The 18,964-nt window shown below is 52.3% G+C and overlaps 1 protein-coding gene across 5 annotated transcripts in view; it reads left to right on the forward strand.

Moving 5' to 3' along the window:
* ABHD12 (abhydrolase domain containing 12, lysophospholipase) overlaps positions 1-18,964 on the forward strand; it is a 57,595-nt gene that overhangs the window by 23,208 nt on the left and 15,423 nt on the right. For all 5 annotated transcript variants that reach the window (XM_053578215.1, XM_053578216.1, XM_053578220.1 and 2 more), the window contains exons 3-9: positions 8,270-8,375; positions 10,660-10,779; positions 13,657-13,687; positions 14,939-14,984; positions 16,165-16,294; positions 17,508-17,545; positions 17,969-18,048. In XM_053578215.1, coding sequence (XP_053434190.1) covers positions 8,270-8,375; positions 10,660-10,779; positions 13,657-13,687; positions 14,939-14,984; positions 16,165-16,294; positions 17,508-17,545; positions 17,969-18,048 — 551 coding nt within the window. The remainder of the gene's footprint in view (positions 1-8,269; positions 8,376-10,659; positions 10,780-13,656; positions 13,688-14,938; positions 14,985-16,164; positions 16,295-17,507; positions 17,546-17,968; positions 18,049-18,964) is intronic.

Below are 18,964 nucleotides of genomic sequence, written 5' to 3' on the forward strand. Positions count from 1 at the left end.
GTTTAGTAAGTTAACTACCTTTAGAAGATGGCCACTGAGAACTATAGAGTCTTTAAAAGTGAGTAAGCCTTGGGCGGTGCCTGTGGCTCAAGGAGTAGGGCGCCGGTCCCATATGCCGGAGGTGGCGGGTTCAAACCCAGCCCTGGCCAAAAAAAAAAAAAAAAAAAAGTGAGTAAGCCTTTTTTCTTTAAAAACAAAATTAGGGTTTTCTTATTAAAAAAAAATCCAAGTATGCAGTCCTTTGGTTTCTGTGCAATTTTGTGCTGGTCTTGTGGGTATCGTAGTCTCATCTAGGGTCATCTAGTAGCACCCTGAACACACCCAATCTTCTCTGTGGTCTCCTTGAGTTAACTTACCTTCCTGTGCTTTTTTTTTTTTTTTTTCCTTCTCATGCTATTATTTACTTTTGGGGAAATGGGAGGAGAAAGGTGCAGAAGTATTGAGTTTATGAGACAGGCTGAGGACTCTAAGTGCAGTTGCTGAGTGTGATCCCCATAAGGAGCACCCCTTTATGCCTATGAGGTAAGGCCAGGAGGACATGGCCTGCGTGGGTGGGCTGGCACCTGGTGCTGCTCCGTGAAGGACTGCTGTAGGAGCTGTACCGGTGGCATTAGGATACTTTGCAGAGTGGGTTTGGCCCTTGTGTGTTTGGGAACTTGAGGCTGGGAAAGCCAGGTGTGGTGCTGTGGAGGCAGCAGAGAGCTGATGAGGAGGGAGAGGGTGGCCTGGAGGCCTGGGAGATTCATAGCCAGTGTGAGTAGGGAAGGGCAGGAGGAAATAGTAAGGGCAACATTTAATCCTGTGTAAATCTAAAATAAGTTTTTTATTTGAGTGTCTCAAAATAACTATAAATGCCTGTATGTATACTAAGAGGCATTTGATTTTTCTAATGGAAAAGTAGTTTAATTTCTAGGAATTTATTGTCTCTTAAGTTTTGCCACTTGTGAGAAGCACAAACTTACAGTGAAACTAACAATATACTAAAATCAAGGGAGTTTTGGTTTTCTGACTTTTAAAAATATTTATTTATGGCTTGGTGCCTGTAGCTCAGTAAGTAGGGAGCTGGCCACATACACTGAAGCTGAAGGGTTTGAGCCTGGCCTGAGCCTACTAAACAATAAAGACAACTGCAACCAAAAAATAGCAGGGCGTTGTGGTGGCCGGACTATAGGCACCTGTCACAAGGCAAGAGAATTGCTTAAGCCCAAGAGTTTGAGGTTGCTGTGAGCTGTGATGCCACAGCACTATCGGGAGTGACATAGTGAGACTCTGTCTATTAATAAATAAATAAAATATTTACTTATTTTTTAAGAGACCTCTTTTCTCTTTGTCACCCAGGGTGGAGGGCAACGGCATAATCATAGCTCACTGCAGCCTGAACTACTGGGCTCAAGCCGTCCTCTTACCTCAGCCTCCCAAGTAGTTGGGACTGTAGGCGTGCACCACTATGGCTGGATGACTCTTTTTTTAATTAATTTTTTTTTAAGAGACAGGACCTTGCTATATATTGCTCAGGCTAGTCTTAAACTCCTGGCTCAGGCAGTCCTCCTACTTCAGCTTCCCAAAATGCTGGGATTACAGGTGTGAGCCACTTACCCAGCCTGTTTTTCTGATTTTGATGTTTCTTTTTTTTTTTTTTTGTAGAGACAGAGTCTCACTTTATGGCCCTCGGTAGAGTGCCGTGGCATCACACAGCTCACAGCAACCTCCAACTCCTGGGCTTAAGCGATTCTCTTGCCTCAGCCTCCCGAGTAGCTGGGACTACAGGCGCCCGCCACAACGCCCGGCTATTTTTTTTTTTTTTTTTTTTGGTTGCAGTTTGGCCGGGGCTGGGTTTGAACCCACCACCCTCGGTATATGGGGCCGGCACCTTACCGACTGAGCCACAGGCGCCGCCCTGATTTTGATGTTTCTTAAGTGTTTCACAGCACAGAAAAGTGTGTAGGCTTAGGTGTAGACATGGTGTTGTTACCAGGGCTGCACTTTCACTGGTGTCAGGCCTGCGTCTTGATTCTGCACCGCTTCTCCAGCTGGCCCACCTCTGGCTGCCCTGGCCAGGTGCCTCTGCTGCCAGGATGCGAGCCCCTGCGTGGAGGCAGAGGGCGTGTGGGGGTGTGCTGCCCCCGGGCCTGGCACACTGTGGACTCCCAGGAAATGTTTGGGCTGAATTGATTTTCCTCAGATAGACACAGCCCGTAGATTTCGCTCTGCGGTTTCCTAAGAAGATGGCAGACTGTTCTGCAGCCCCAGAACTCTGGGTTTTCCTGGTCCAGCGCCCATGGCCCAGAAGAGGAAGGCGACTCTTGGGAGGGTGCTGTCCTTAATGCTTGAGTAGGAGAGCCTGCATCAGTGCTTTTAAAGGAGGTTTTTAGTTGTCAGTATAATAAAAATCTGTTGCCGGGTGGCACCTGTGGCTCAGAGGAGTAGGATGCCAGCCCTATGTACTGGAGGTGGTGGGTTCAAACCCGGCCCCAGGCAAAAACTGCAAAAAAAAAAAACAAAACCTAAAAAATAAATAAATAAATAAAAATCTGTTGCCAGTCTCTTTGAAAAAGTTGCCCATGGGCGGCGCCTGTGGCTCAAGTGGTAGGGCGCTGGTCCCATATGCCAGAGGTGGCGGGTTCAAACCCAGCCCCGGCCAAAAAAAGAAAAAGTTGCCCAAAGGTCTAGCGGCACTGGGCAGCGTTCCTAGGGGTGCACCTGATAGTATCTGTGGCCTCACCCACCTGGTGCCTGCCTGGCCCCCACAGTCCCCTCCAGGCACCTTTTCTCCAGGGATTGCTGCCTCTGGGAAACTGAGATGTGTTGTGTCAGTTCCTGAGGCCAGGGCCAAGTGTGGATCTCTGTCCCCCTGGGGAGGAGCGGACAGTCTCTGAGAAGTTGGGGCCTGCTGGGTTTCCAGGCCTGATGTGCTAGTAAGATTAGAAGCTCTGTGCTGTCACTTGTAGATGAGGGGCCTTTGTTCTTGTTTCTTCCAGATGTGAGGCATGACCTGGGGGCTCTATTCGACATTAAAGGAAGCGTGGCAATGTTTTGGACCCTGGAACATGGTTAAAATATTCTTTTTTAAACTTTTTTTTTAAGCTCCAGATCTAGTATTTTTATTTATTTATTTTTTTGTTTTTGAGATGGAGTCTCACTGTGTCACCCTTGGTAGAATGTTGTGGCATCACAGCTCACAGCAGCCTCAAACTCTTGGGCTCAAGCGATTCTTCTGCCTCAGCCTCCCAAGTAGCTGGGACTACAGGCGCCCACCACAACCAACGCCCTGCTTTTTCTTCAGAGACGAGGTCTCGCTCTGGCCTCAGGCTGGTCTCTAACTCCTGAGCTTAGTCAATCCACCCGCCTTGACCTCCCAGAGTGCTAGGATTACGGGTGTGAGCCATCATGCCCGACCCAAGGCATGATTATTCTAAAAACAAATGAAAGATAAACTGGAAAACCCTGAATATCATAAATAAGAAAAGGGAAGCTGCTCTGAGAAAATGCTTGGTTAAAGCTGTAGTTTATTTCCTGCTGTCTTTTTTGCATGTGTCTGTTCACATAAACATGAATCCATGTGCTTCTCAGTACTTACATTTACAGGTCCGATGACATCCCAGTAATGTTTGGTGAGACCCCGAGTTTATGGTCTGGAAGGCTAGAGTGTCCTCCCAGCTGTTACTTTGCCCTTAGATCAGGAATGTACCTCCTAGTGGAAGAAATGTCTTGGTTTAGAGGCTGGGGAGGCCTTATATTGGTCAGATCTCTAATCACATTCTTGTGTTTAAAGCCTAAGGCTAGCTTTTTCATTTTCTTTCCCAGGGCAGTCCTGCTAAGCCTGGTATCTTTCTTATCTCTTTCCTTCTCAGAGGAGCCCCTTGTAGCCCACATCACATAAGTAACTGGAATCTGATAAAACCCCAGCCCCTCCTTGGTTGGCGCCACACCTGCTGTAGTGTCCAGGCTGCTGTGAACGGGGAGGAGAGGCAGCCCATGTCTGAGACTTCAGACTGGCAGAAAGTGCATTCCTACTCCGCAGTTTCAGCCTTTTCCCCATCAGACATTTCCAGGGAGCGCGACAGAGCAGCTGGCCATCTCTTCGTTTCCACATTGATGCCCTCATTCTTTGCGGGGTGCTTGTGCAGGGCCCTTGCTAACTTGCACACACTGAGGGCTCTGGCTGCCAATGTGTGAGGATGTGGTCAGAGTGTAAAAAGCCATGGAAGGGGGAGAAGCCAAGGGGCTTTGTTTCCACAGGTAGATGGGCCGGGCTCACCCCTAGGGGCCTGTGTGGGGGCTGCTGGGCCATATAGCCGAGCCTGTAAGAGGGAAAAGGGAGAGCCAGCCACGCATGTGGGGCATGGAGGATGCGCCAGCCCTGTCCACGCCTGGGCTGCCACCGTGCCCTGCGCTCAGTGAAGGCCTGTGCATGAAGCAGGGGCCTAGGGCAGGGTGGGCTCTGGTGCACATCCCAGAGTCACAAGGACACAAGGTCAGTGGCCAATGGGGACCTGACCACATGGGATGTCACTGGGGTATGGCACTCGGCCAACTCTGGCCAGCAGGAGTGGGCCAGGTGGCTCCTGAGCACCACTGTCTGGGCTGTGTGATCCCTGAGACCTACCAGGGCTCTTGCCGTGTTATACTAGCTGGAGGCCCTGAGGAAGGGGAGGCACACAGGGGGGGTCAGCTGGCTTCAGAGCAGTCGCTGTGCCTCTTGTCTTGGCCCTTCCTCCCTCCCTCCGCACCCTCGGTAGAGTGCCGTGGTGTCACACAGCTCACAGCAGCCTCCAGTTCCTGGGCTTAGGTGATTCTCTTGCCTCAGCCTCCCAAGTAGCTGGGACTACAGGTACCTGCCACAACACCCAGCTATTTTTTTGTTGCAGTTTGGCCGGGGCCAGGTTTGAACCTGCCACCCTCAGTATATGGGACCGATGCCCTACCCACTGAGCCACAGGCACCACCACCCCCCCCCCCTTTTTTCTTTTTTTGAGACAGTGTTTCTCACCCTTGGTAGAGTGCAGTGATGTCATCATATCTCACAGCAACTTCAAGCTAAATTAGCTCAAGGATCCTCTTGCCTCAGCCTCAGCAGCTGAGTAGCTGGGACTAGAGAGGCCTGCCCAGTACCTGGCTATTTTTTTCTATTTTTAGTAGAGATGGGGTCTCGCTCTTGCTCAGGCTGGTCTGGAACTTCTGAGCTCAGGCAATCCACCAGTCTCAAGCTCCCAGAGTTCTGGGATCAGAGGTGTGAGCCACCATGACCAGCCTCTTGGTTGTTTCTAAAACAGGAATAAGCATAAATTGGAAGACCAGCTTCTTGGGTCAAGGCTGTCCTGAAACAGAATTTGGCTTCCTGGTTCCTAGATTTCATGTGCTTGAAAGCTTTATGGATTAGCTGCTGACCCTGTACACACTTTGCTGTGGCCAGGGAACCCTCTCTGAGCAGGTGCTTAGTTTGTGTTCCAGCAGCCTGGGCTCCCTCTCTGACATGGCTCTGACAGAGGCCTGAAGCCGAACCAGTGGAGGCTGAGTGCCCTCAGCCCACCATGATGCCCTCTGCATTTAGCAAAGGTGGGGTCTCAGTGTGGGCTTATATGGGCACCAGGCTTGGATGTCAGCACAATTTTTCTGGGGAGTCTTCTGGCCTCACAGCAGCTGTCAGGTCTGAGCCTGCACATCAGGCTGCAGCTTCCAGGTTGCAGAAGTAAGGAGTGAAGTCACAGAAAGGCTGAGGTGGCAGCAGGAGGTGCCTGCAGTCTGAAATGGCACATAGAGTGTGGATGTGCCTGCCAGGGCCTCCCTCCGGTCAGGGCCTTTTCTGGTCCTGTTGCCAGGATAAAATACGAATCCCTTCACCTGGCTGCGTTCATTTCCTGGGGCTGCCCTAACAAATCCATAAACCAGGTGGCTGGCAAAATTCATTCTGTCATAGTCCTGGAGGCCAGAAGTTCAAGTCAGGATGTGGCAGGGCCATGCCCTGGAGGTGGGGGCAGGAGTCTTCCTTTACACCTGGTGGCCAGCAGTTCTCGTTGCTTCTTGCACTGTCTGTGAACTGCCCCAGTCTTGGCCTCCATCTGTACATGGTGCCCCGCACGTGTGTCTATGTCCAGATTTCCCTTTTCATAATGGCACACATCATATTGAGTTACGAACCACCCTCATGACCTTTTTTTTTTTTTTTTTTTGAGACAGTCTCATTTTGTCACCCTCTGTAGAGTGCTGTAGCATCATAGCTCACAACAACCTCAAACTCTTGGGCTCAAGTGATCCCCTTGCCTCAGCCTCCTGAGTAGGTGGGACTACAGATGCCCTCTACAACGTCTGGCTATTTTTAGAGATGGGGTCTCTCTCTTGCTCAGGCTCTAATTCTGAGCTCAGGCAATCCACCCACCTCGGCCTTCCAAATGCTGGAATTACAGGCGTGAGTCACCATGCCCTGCCTGCCTAATGACCCATTTAAGCTTCATTACCTATGTAAAGCCCCTAGAGGTGAGGATTTCCACACATCTTTCTTGAGGGACACAAGTCAGACCATGAAGACCTTCAAGGCCATTCAGGATGCGAGCTGTTTTCCTCCCTGACTTCCTGTCCACCTCGCCAGGGAGGAGGGACAGGGAGTCAGGCTGCAGGCCCAAATCCAGCTCTGTCCTGAGTGAGCTGGCAGAGGTGGCAGCCTGCCTTGGGCAGCGCATGGTCCCCACTCAGCAGGAGTGCATGGGGATGTGGCTTTACTTTGTTTGCCATTTTTTTTTTTGAGAGAAACTTATTACTAAAGCTTTGAATATTTAGCTGCTTCTCAGAGAAGAGATGGATTAAGATACTGGAGGAGGGTTGGGGCCAGACACAGTGGCTTACACCTGTAATCCCAGCACTATGAGAGGCTGAGTTTGAGACCAGCCTGAGCAAAAGCCAGTGAAACCTGTCTCTACTAAAACGGGGAAAGTTAGCTGGATTTTGTGGCAGGTGCCTGAAGTCCTAGCTACTCGGGAGGCAGGAGCATTGCCTAACTTTGAGGCTGTAGTGAACTGTGACGGTGCCACTGTACTCTAGCAGGGGCAGCACAGTGAGAGAGCTGGAGGTACCAGCACCCTGTGTGGTTAGGACAGCTTGGGGCTCAGGGGACTTTCTGGGAAAGAAGCGACAAGTCCTCGTATTCTCGAGAGTCCGGTGGTTCATTTATTCAGTGCATGTCCTTGAGCCCCAGCAACACAGTAAGTGAAGGCTAGATGTGCTTTGTACCCCGCAGATGTGGGGGTTTGTGTGATGGCATTTCTATCTTCACTCAAGAAAGCTGTCAGCCGCTGTGGCTCCCACTCCCTGGAGGCTGGGGCCAGCCTGGAGTCGAGACCCCATTGCTCTTAGTTCACCGCCGCTTTGGGGAGTTGCTATTAAGTGAGTAAATCCTACCCCAAGGTCTGGTGGGGTATGTTTTTAATTTTTCAGTTAAAATAGTCTTCAGAATTTGTGTTCACCATACGCAGTAAAAGCGGTGGGACACAAGAAGACCCAACACCCTCCACACTCGTCTCGGAGCCTCGTCGTTGGCCTGGCACTTGTCTTTCTTGCTTTCTCTGAGCCACGTGTGAGTGTGAGTGTCGATGCTGGTTATTGGCTTGTTTCTACGAGAACAGAGTGGGATAACATGGCGTGCAGGTGACCTTACTGCTTGCTCTGTGCTCCTATCTTTGGCTTCCATGTCCTGGATGGTCCTCCAGTCTGTGGCCCCAGGGTTCCCCACAGTTTGGCTACCACTTTACCCACCTGCTGCCCTGCTGGCAGACGGCCTGCTCAGTGGAGGAGTCCTGCTGTGTCGTCTGCTCGGCTGCTCTGGGCTCTGAACCGGGTCCTATGGGTCCATCCATTTGCAGACACCACATTCTCTACCGCCCTTGCCACTACTCACATTGGGTCATGTTCTGCCTCCTTCCTACTGTGCCTCCCGCCCTACTCTGGCGCAGCCTTCAGCCAAGGCTCACCTGAGCTCTTCTGGTCCCTACTCTCCCTGCAGACTCCTTAGCCACCCCACGCCTGTGGGGGTCCTTCCCTTCCTCATCTGCACCTTCTCACACCTTCAGTGACCTCGAGGGCTCCATCCCCTCAGACCTTGCTCTTGCTGCAGTGTCACTGGCACTTCAGCACACCCTTGGCCCCTTCCCCACCTGAGACTGGATCCGAGGGTCTGGCAGGATTGTGCAGGGAGAGGACTGTGTGTGTGTGTGTGTGCGCGCGCGGTCTGTCCATCCACCACCACCAATGCTAATCGTCATCTTTTTGTCCCCTATAGTGAGGGTTCCCTACTTCATTGATTTGAAAAGACCCCAGGATCAAGGTTTGAATCACACTTGTAACTACTACCTCCAGCCAGAGGAAGACGTCAGTATTGGAGTCTGGTGAGTGTGGTGGGGGCAGGGCTGAGTGCGGCCCCTGGGCCTCCCGGGTAAGGACCTGCACGGCTGCACTGGTGTTGGCCTCTGAGAAGCTGCTTGCTCATTTTTATCTTCACAAGAAAGACCTCAGCTAAATTTGATCCTAATGGTGCAGGGTGAAATGCCCCTAAACTCTATCCTGAGATTTTCCAAACAGCAAGGCTTTGTGAACTGGATTCTTATCTTTAAAGAACCTTATTTCTAGTAAAAACACAAGCGAGAAACAAAGAGAATATAAGCACAGAATTGAAACACAGGTTTGAATGAGTCTTTTCAGAGAAACAAGCGTCTAGGTACAGAAGCAGCTTGCTTTCTCTCACATAGCGTGCCCCGTGGCCGTGGGCGACTAGGACCAGGGTTGCCTGCTTTCTGAGCATTTACAGCTGTTAACCATAATTCAGATTACACTGAGCCCTGTGACTTTCCCGTGTGTCCTTGGAATGTGCTGCAATGTTTTTTCCTTAGATGAATAGTGTTTCTGAACAGCAGGTTAAAACTGACCAGCCCCACTGTGCATTTTCTTTTTCTTCAAAAGTGAGTCCGAGTCACTTCCCTTGTGTCAGCGGGGTTTATTTCAGCAGCTGTAATGTCCCTTTCCATTGTCTCAGAAAGGTACTGTGTGTGTGACAAGCTTCTAAATGAGATGCTGGGAGTGCGATGAGAGGGGGTCCAGACCCTCCCCACAGTGGTCCTGGGAAGAAACCTGGAGCAGTGCTCGGTAGCTGGTGCTGGGACTGAGTCCTTTGTCAGTCCTGATTTGATTTAATGTAGTGTGTCCTGACCTGAGCGTGCCCAGGGGCTGCTGGGCATCCATCCTCCCATGAGAGCTGTTGTCCAGGGCTGGTCAGCCCTCCCTGTGCTGGGTGTGGGTCTGAGTGTGTGCAGGAGCCTGTCTGTGGGGTGAACACTGACAGCACCTGCATAATCATCAGTGACCCCAAAAGGCTTTATGCTGTGACACCAGTGGTGAGTCTCAGGGCTGTGCTGCTGTGTGTTGTGATGGCTGTGGGCCCTCGGGCATCAGCCGCCCCCATATCACTTCCTCAGAGTCTACCACCAGTCTCTGGATACTACATTTGATCTTAGCCCAAAAGCTGAGAAGCCATAACGCACCAGCTTCTTGAAAGGATGTCTCAAGGCCCAGAGGAAGCCTCAGTGCCACTCTTGGCTGCCAGCCTGTCTGTGGCAGTTGTGGGGAGAAGTCCTGGGAATGGGCCCTTTTGTACCAGCTGGGAGAAGCCCAGCTCTCCGGAGGGCTGGCTATGGGGAGCACAGCAGCTGCCAGCACTTTCGGGTGTTACCACATAGGTTTATAGTTTTGTGAGAGCAATGATGATAGAGGCTAGAACCACCTAAGACAGGATTCTCTTGAATGTATCAAAGAGAGAGACATTAGAAATGAGATACTGAAACTTAAGCTGTAAATCACAGGCTCTTTAATTTATTTAAAGATTCTTATCACTGATATCCAGAAAGAATTTGAGTAAGTTTTAAGAAAAAACATTATTAATTCAGACCCTCCCAATGATCAGCAGTATTTAGCTTGAGTTAAAATTAATGTTAGTGTCTGTCTGAAGGAAGGTTTGGCCATGTAGACTGATGGCCTCTGAGTGCTGAGTGTGGCCTTGTGACCGCATGTCTGCTTCCAGATGACCTGTAACTGGACATCAGAGCATGCTGGACGTTAGAAATGCTGTGTCAAGTATGGCCAGGTTTTTGATGTGGTTTGCAAAGATCAGAGTTGCTGAAATAGCACATGTGACAGGAGGTACTATTTTAAGTATGTTTTGAGTTAAATTATGGACAGTTTGACTCCGTATGAGGGTAACTGGTAGGAGGGTACATGCTGTCACTTAGCGAGGACACATTAAGTTCCACTTCTGTGCCAGGCCCCAGCAGAGAATGGCCACGATTCAGATGGGATCCTACCTCACAGAGCTTCCAGCTAATAGGGCAGAGGTATCCCCACCTCTGCCCCTAGTGCTGCTCCCAGGACCAGCCTGTGGCCGGGAAGAGACCTTGCTCATCAGGAATGCTCCTTCTGAGGCAGGCAGAGCCGTCCTCACAGCTGCATCCCCTCAGTTATTTATTCTAGTGATGGGGATGGTTTGCTACCCCACCCCATCAGTTCTCCTTAGAGGGTTCTGTTGCTCCCTGCTGTCAGGACTCTAGCTAGCTGAGTGACCCTCACAGTCCTGACCCTGAGTGCAGAGGGATGTGTGACCGTGCTCCCTCGCTCTGCCTCCAGGCACACCATCCCCACCGCCTGGTGGAAGAACGCCCAAGGGAAGGACCAGATGTGGTATGAGGACGCCTTGGGTTCCAGCCACCCTATCATTCTGTACCTGCATGGGAATGCAGGCACCAGGTGAGATGGGGAGTCCCACACGCCCCTTCCCCACAGCACGCAGTCCCTTTTTGGGGTGAGAATGTCTTGGCCCTGTGGGCCCTAGACAACCAGGAGCAAACCTGTGGCCCCACAAAATCAGGCTTACTGACCCACTGCAGTGAGGGAGAGCTTCCCAAAGGTAAGGCAGATTCTTGCTGTGTTTAGGAAGGTGCAGTTCAGGTGACCCTGCCATGAAGCAGGTCTGGTCTGCAGAGTGGACCTGCCCAGCTTCTTGGGGACCACGGTGTTGAGTGGTGTGGGAGGCCGTGTCCAGATTGGAGCTCCACCCAGGCTGGGCTGGAGGGCCTGCAGTGATTCTCTTGCCTCAGCCTCCCAAGTAGCTGGGAATACAGGCACCCACCACAAAGTCGGCTATTTTGTTGTAGTTGTTATTGTTGTTTAGCAGGCCCTGGCCGGGTTCGAACCCTCCAGCCTCAGTGTATGTGGCCAGTGGTGCCCTAGACCCTGAGCTACAGGCACTGAGTCTTGCAGTGGTTTTCTCTGCACCTGTCACCAGGTCTGAGGATTGGCAGGAAGTTCTGCACTTCCTCTGCCATGGCTCCAGGGTGCAGGCAGGGCAGCCAGAGCCTGGGCAACCGTCAGAGGAGGAAGAGGAGGCCAGGGAGGAGGCAGAGGCGGCTCACATCCTGAAGGAGGAGGCTGGTCCTGAGAGGGGCGTGGAATGGTGCTGAGGGCAGAGGGTGCAGTGCATAGACCCTGCTGAGTCTTCTCCCAGCTGCGAGGCCTGCTGCTTCTGGCCATAGACCCCAGTGTCCGAGCCCTCTGACAGGCTGTTGAGGGACATGGTCTGGTGGGTTGGGTCCTTGACCAGTTTCCTCCCCGATGCTTTTCCCGGGTGGGTTTAGTGGCTTGTCCCCCAGGCAAGCTTGAGGTGGAGAAGGCACAGCACCCCTTCCCTTCCACATGTGCTGTTATTCACAGGAGCCTGTGTGAAGAGCCTCTGCGGGGAGGTGCTGTTTGAGAGCTCTGGGTCACTGTCTATGTTCCCTGGGGTTGCCGTATGGGAGGCAGGGCCGAAGTGAGGCCACATGGTACCAGGCTGTCTTGGGGAGCTGGAGCGCAGACCCTTCATGGGCAGAGCCAGCAAGGAGAGAGACAAGCTGCACAGAGGGCAGTGCTGGAAGGGCCCAGAGGGGCAACTCTGGGGTGGTTTCTGTGCCAGGACAGCGCTCACTGGTGAAACCCTGCACAACCTGCCACCTCACTTCCTCCTCTGTCTGGGACACTCTACAAGCACTTTCCCTTCTTTTTAAAGATCAAGTGGCTGCAAACAGTGCTGGCAGCATCTTTGTATAAATGAGAACACTGTGTAGTGAGCTGTGAGTAAGGGTCCATTCTGCAGAGCCAGTCACAGGGTGAAAGGAGGCAGCATCTGCCTGTGACTTCAGGTCTGAGAGGAGTGCTGTGAGGGTCAGACTCAGGCCGCCGCCCCGGCCTCGTGAAGCCCCCACACGTGGCCGCCTCCTGCTCTCTGAGTCCCTGCTCCGACCACAGTCCCCAAGTGGACACACCATCCAGTCCTCCCCGAGATCCAGACCCCTGGGCTGTCAGTTCCTCTTTTTTTTTTCTCAGTGTAGGGAATTTGGAAAATTTCAGAAAGAGCCACCATTAGCTCTTGCAGTGATAACTGAAACTTCTTGCAGTATTTCCTCATTTGTACTTTTGCTTCTGAACTGTCTCTCTCTGTCCCATTGCTGTCTCCCCACCTGACCCCTGGGCAGGAGTTGAGAAGTGTTCAGAGGACAAGCCTCCTTACACGCTGACCACCAACATGCCCTCCTTTCTGTGCAGCCTCTGTCCCTACTGCAGGGTGTGTCCAGCAGCTGGGCCTAGACAAGCCTCAGACTTGAAAGTATAAATACATGACTCTCGGTATAATACATGAGAGCTGTGCAGAGCGTGCTCAGCCTCGGTAACAGAAATGTCAGTAATGCTGTATTCTTCTGGGCCCCTTTACTGGCCTGTTCCCATACACGAAGGTCTCTGACAGAGAGTCATGATTGCACATACCTCCACGTCCAGGAGCGTATCACACACAGGGCGTACGTACTTGAAAGGCTGCTGCAGAGGCTGGCCACAGCAGCAAACAGAAGTTAGAGGGGGAGGAGCCAAGGTGACCCCAAGAGGAGGGTTGGGAGGTGCTGCCAGGCAGAGGTCTGAACGTGGGGCGAGAGGTGAGATGCAGAAGGTGCCCGGACATGGATGCCACTGATGCAACTGGTCCTTGGACGCTGGGATAGGTCAATGGCTGGCGAAGGAGTGGACGGGGCTTGCCGCATGTCCTTTGCATCTTTTGAGTTTGGAGCCGTAGGTACGCTTTACTGTGGAAAATAAAGGGAAAAGCAGTCATTAAGAAATCTCTCCAGGGCGGTGCCTGTGGCTCAGTGAGCAGGGCGCCAGTCCCATATGCTGAGGGTGGCGGGTTCAAACCCAGCCCCAGCCAAACTGCAACAAAAAATAGCCAGGCGTTGGGGTGGGCGCCTGTAGTCCCAGCTACTTAGGAGGCTGAGGCAAGAGAATCACCTAAGCCCAAGGATTTGGAGGTTGCTGTGAGCTGTGACACCACGGCACTCTACCGAGGGCGACAAAGTGAGACTCTGTCTCAAAAAAAAAAAAAAAATCTCTCCAAAGTGTTGAGACTGTCCCAAGCGTGACATGGTGTTAGCACAGGCAAGCCTGGGGCCACTTTTGGGACCCAAGGAGGAGGTCTCATGTCTACCATCAGCCCCTCCTGCTGTGGGGTTTGAGGACCAAATCGTAAAGGCCCTGGATTCTCCAGCACTGCCTTGGATGATGAGGTGATGCCCTAATGTTGGCTCCTGTTTTCTTCTCCAGAGGAGGCGACCACCGTGTGGAACTTTACAAGGTGAGTGCAGCTCCAGCACTGTTCCTGACCACTCCTTCCAGGTGGCAGGAGGTGAAGGGAGTGACCGAAACTAATCATTTGATGGTTAGCTGTTGTTGGACTTTCTGACACTGCCTTTGGTGGGCATGGGGGGCTAGTGCCTTGGCTGACCCTGCCCATCACACCACCTCTAGGGGTGGGCATGGCAGGCCACTTGCAGATATCAGGAAACTGTATAAATGCTCAGTTACTTATATATAAAATTAAAAGCAAAACCATGTGCTTCAGAAGCTGCACTGCCTGCGAGTTGCAGGCTCCCCCCAGCAGGAGTGAGTCAGACTCCAGGCCAGCACAGTGGACTGCCACAGGCTCCCCAGGTAAAGGGTGCACCTATGGCAGGGCACACAGACCTTCATGGTGTTTGCTTTCGTTCTTCATCAGGGTGTTGGATCTTAGCACCTAAGGCTGCCGGAACAGATGCAGGGCCTGTTGGGCTGTCCCCCCTGCTCCCTGTCCTTCCTCAGGGATATCTGCACTTGCCAGCAGGGCAGGAAGGGCACTGACAGATGTCTGCTGCAGCTAGCTCTGGGCCGTTGGAACAGTCATTGGTTTTCTTTTGAGGTTTCTGTTAATAGAAATAATTTGTTCCTGCCAAGGTTAGGGAGGCCTAGAGCAGGTTGGCTGGAGGTCAGGCTCTGTGGAGGCCTGAAGCTGGCAGGGAACATGTGGACTGTGCAGGGAAGCCCCCCCAACTCCCTTCCTAGAGGGGGAGCTGCGACTCTGGCTAATGGGGCATCACTGTAGGCACACCTCTGCGAGGGCACAGGGACAGGGCATGTCAGGAGTGATCTAAATGGGGGAGAGATGAGCTAGTCTTGGAGCTTTAAAAAAAATGACGGAGAAAAGTTTCAACAAAAGCATAACATGTGAGAAATACCGGGTTGCAGTAGGATCCCTCAGTGGGAGTCTCCGTGTACTGGGGCTCTCTCCTGGGGCCTGCCGTGCTGCTGGCGGTGCCACAGAGCTGTTTGCCTGGCTGAGGGTATCTCCCATCCTGGCCACGGAGCTGCCATCCTGCAGAGGTCTGTCCAGGCCCCTCAGCATCTAGAAAGAGACCTCCTCCCGCCTCCTTGGGGCCAGTCTGTCACTCATGCTCTCGAATTCCCGTGTATCTACACAGCAGAAAGCCACGTGAGTGAAGTGACAGGCAAGCTGCTCTTACTCCAAGACGCTTGAATTTGTGGCTAAAGATGTTTATTTTTCTCTGTACAGGTGCTGAGTTCCCTAGGTTACCACGTGGTCACCTTTGACTATAGAGGTGAGATTCCTTTGGAAGGTGCTTCTGAGTATCCCCCCTCTGTTAGAGTCTTTGGATTATGGGAACAGGAAGGGGCGTCCCTCCTCCTGTTCACCTCCGAGGGAAACCCCACGCAACACTCAGCTCCTTTTCTGACTCTTTCTCTGTCTCTCTCTTTGTGTCTCTGTACCTGCATCTGTCTCTATCTTGTGTCTCTGCCTCTCAGACTGGCCTGGTGCTGGCCCTGGACATCACTCTCTCCTCCTCTGGAGTCTGAGGCCCCAGAAGGGGCTGGTCCTGCTGCACTAACCCTGGGTTTGCTCACACTGCAGAATCTGCTCTTTCAGATCACTTGATGATGACTCACTGCTGAGCTGCTGGAAAGACAATTGCATTTGACCTTTGATGCCCTTGGGGAGGTTGTAATTTGGGGCCAGAGATGGTGGCTTTTCCTCTGTTCTGCAAATAAGATGTAATTTGGCCCTATGGTGAAATTAGCCCCCATTCCCTTTCTGGGTCAGAATTGCCTTGAACCTAGAAATCAGCCCTCTGACTTCCCTCTCCTGTCCTGTCCTTTGGGGCTCTGGTGCCCCTGGGGCTCGCTCTGGTCCTTACGTGGGCCCTGGGCAGGCTGGGGTCCCACTGGGGGCCTGTCAGTCCTCCATCAGCACCTGCTCTTGCCAAGCCCTTGGTGTTGAGGGCGGTGTCCAGTCACTGCCAGTAGGGTCTGTCTGAACACCCCCGTTGGCACAGCTGTGCTCACGGGGACTAGTTAAGGGCACTGGACACAGGGTTTGGGGTCATACTGGGGTGAGCAAGTGGGAGAAGCACGGAGCTGAAGATGGTAATGGCAGAGACTTCCACTCCTCTAGACTGCTCTGTCCTGCCTGTTAAGAAAGGTGAGAGAGTGGCCACTCCCTCCAGAGGGCGGGGGGTAGGGGGGCTGGTAGCCTTGGCTTGAATTTGCTGGGCCTGTGGGCCAGCTCTGGCCGGGGTGTGTTCTAGGATACATTGTTGACTCAGCTTTTCTCCTAGTCGCCAGATTTGCAGCTGTGAGGGGACCTTTGGTTTTCCACTTAGCAGGGTGGCCTGCAGGCTCTGAGGGGCAGGCTGCTCCACCATCCCCTCCAGCTCGGGGACCCCCCCGGGGCCTGGGTTTGGTGAGTGGCCTTTGATGCCTCCTGCTGTCTCTTCTTCCCAGGTTGGGGTGACTCCGTAGGAACACCGTCTGAAAGGGGCATGACCTACGACGCCCTCCATGTTTTTGATTGGATCAAAGCAAGAAGTGGTGACAACCCCGTGTATATTTGGGGCCATTCCCTGGGCACTGGGTAAGAGCTTTGTGCAGGAGGTGGCTTTTGGCGGAGCAGGTCTTGCCAGGTGGTCCTCCAGCATGGATCCGGAAGAGTTGGATCCCCAGGGATGCCCTCGTTACCTCTGGCCCCTGTGGTGGCACTAGGCCAGCCAGCCTTGTCCTGTCCCCATGGTGGGGAGCAGGAGGTAAAGCACTGCAAGAAACCACGGGGTTCAAGCTCCTCACCCTCAGAAGGAGCTCAGGGTAGAGGTGCCTTTACTAAGAGACTTGACCTTGTGGAGATGTCTTCAGGGACTAGGGGAGAACTGGTGGGTGACTTGCTTCCGACATGGGCAGGACAGAAAGCATTTTAACACCCTTTGTGGGCAGCCAGGTCCAGCATGTCTGGAGGAGCTGTTGTCGTAGAGCCCTTGGGACCCCAATCTCCACCAGCCCCTTCTGCTGCCTCTCCCTTTGGGCAGTAGCTTAGCACTTTCTGTCCTCTTGCTACTTGGACAGAATCCTGCATGCAGGGATTAGCCACCAGGTGTGGTCCTGGGAAGGCGAGAAGCTCTGGGCCTGGCAGACCCCAGGTGCCGCCCCCTCCCCACCACCACCACCTCCACTGTGCTCCCATCTGCCACCGTAGTGCCCACATGACAGTGGGGAGAGCTGGGGGGCCTGGTCCAGGAGAGGCAGCAGGACACACATGGGATGAAGGGGCTGGCTGCTATCGCCATCCTGGTTGAGGGGTCAGCCAATGGCCAGGGCAGGGACCACCCTGGGGACCTCTCCATTCCTTCCACTCTGCCCTGGTACCTAATAGCTTTGCAGATCCCATGTCTTCTCTGGGCACTTCCCAGCATAACAACAGTCTCATCTAAAACAGTTTTTATTTTATTTAATTATTTATTTATTTATTTTGAGACAAGAGTCTCACTTTGTTGTCCTCAGTAGAGTGCTGTGGCATCATAGCTCACATCAACCTCAAATTCCTAGGCTCAAGTGATCCTCCTCCCTCAGCCTTGCTAGTAGCTGGGACTACAGGTGTCCCCCACAACACCTGGCAATTTTTTTTAGAGATGGGATCTCACTCTTGCTCAGGCTTGTCTCAGACTCCTGACTGAGCTCAAGTGATCCACCTACCTCAGCCTCCCAGAGTGTTAGGATTACAGGCGTGAGCCATTACACACAGCCTAGAACAGTTTTCATCATCATTCACCTGAACTCTATTTTTCTTTTTTTCCCAGAGTGGCAACAAATGTGGTGCGGCGCCTCTGTGAGCGAGGTAAGGGCCTGTGGTCAGCGAGGGATGCTCACAGCCGGGCCTGCTGTGCGTTCTTATCAAGAGCTAAGTGTCCACACAGAGTGGCACATGCTGGGCGCTGGGGGGACACTGGGCCGGCCCCTTCTTGCTCTCCCCACAGGATTCTGCAGAAGTCGCAGACCCCACACAGGCTTGGCTGCAAATAAGCAGCATCAGCAAGTGAGGCTCTTGGGTGCTGTGAAGCCCTGGTGGGTCCCCCGGTGGATGCCTCCAGCACCCCGACCTCCATGGGGGCCTGCAGACCAGATTCTGGGGTGGAGGTGTGGCCCCAGGGCTCAGTGTCCTGTCTGGGGCCGCCCGCTCAGACCTGAAGCCTATGCCCTGTCTGTGTCTTCAGCTCCCTGCCCATTGCTCAGTCCCCTGTTCATGTTTTCATTTATCTAGAGACGCCTCCAGATGCCCTTATACTGGAGTCTCCATTCACTAATATCCGAGAAGAAGCTAAGAGTCATCCTTTTTCAGTGGCAAGTATACATTTTGTTAAAAATTATTTTATTAAAAATAATTACTATATGGCTTGGTGCCTGTAGCTCAAGCAGCTAGGGCGCCAGCCACATACACTTGAGCTGATGGGTTTGAATCCAGCCTGGGCCCACCAAACAATAATGACAACTACAATTTAAAAATAGCTGGGTATTGTGGCAGATGCCTATAGTCCCAGCTATTTGGGGGGCTGAGGCAAGAGAATCTCTTAAGCCCAAGAGTTTGAGGTTGCCGTGAGCTGTGACACTACAGTACGCTACCGAGGGTGACATAGACTCTGTCTCTAAAATAAAATAAAATAATTACTATAAAATAGCTATAAGTAAATAATTACAGAGGAAATTAATTATAATAGCTATTGTTTTAATATTCTAATGGCATGGGCCTATAGTCCCAGCTACTGAGGCAAGAGGATTACTTGAACCAGAAGTTTTTTTTTTTGGCTGGGGCTGGGTTTGAACCTGGCACCTTTGGCATATGGGACCAGCGCTCTACCTCTTTGAGCCACAGGCGCCGCCCTTGAACCAGAAGTTTAAGACCAGCCTGGGCCACAGAGCAAGACCTATGAAAAATTTTCTAGCGAATTAGCCTGCTGTGATGGCACTCACCAGTAGTCCTAGCTACTGGGGAGACTGAGGCAGGAGGATCGCTTGAGCTAACCCAAGCTACAGTGACCTGTGACAGAACAAGATGCTCTCAGAAAAATAAATTAAATTTAAAAAAATTCAGTAATGAATACAGATATTATTAAAAATTAATCCTTGTTCCAGGCACTAGCTTGCCTACAGAGATGCCTTCGAAGTATATAACCTACAGCCACACAGAAGGGCAGGTCACAGTTAGGCTGTTTGAGAGCGACTGAGCCCCTTGGAGCCCATGCCTGTGTGAGGTGGTTGC

Source organism: Nycticebus coucang, chromosome 24 (assembly GCF_027406575.1).
Source record: "Nycticebus coucang isolate mNycCou1 chromosome 24, mNycCou1.pri, whole genome shotgun sequence".
Classification (NCBI taxonomy): Eukaryota; Metazoa; Chordata; class Mammalia; order Primates; family Lorisidae; genus Nycticebus; species Nycticebus coucang.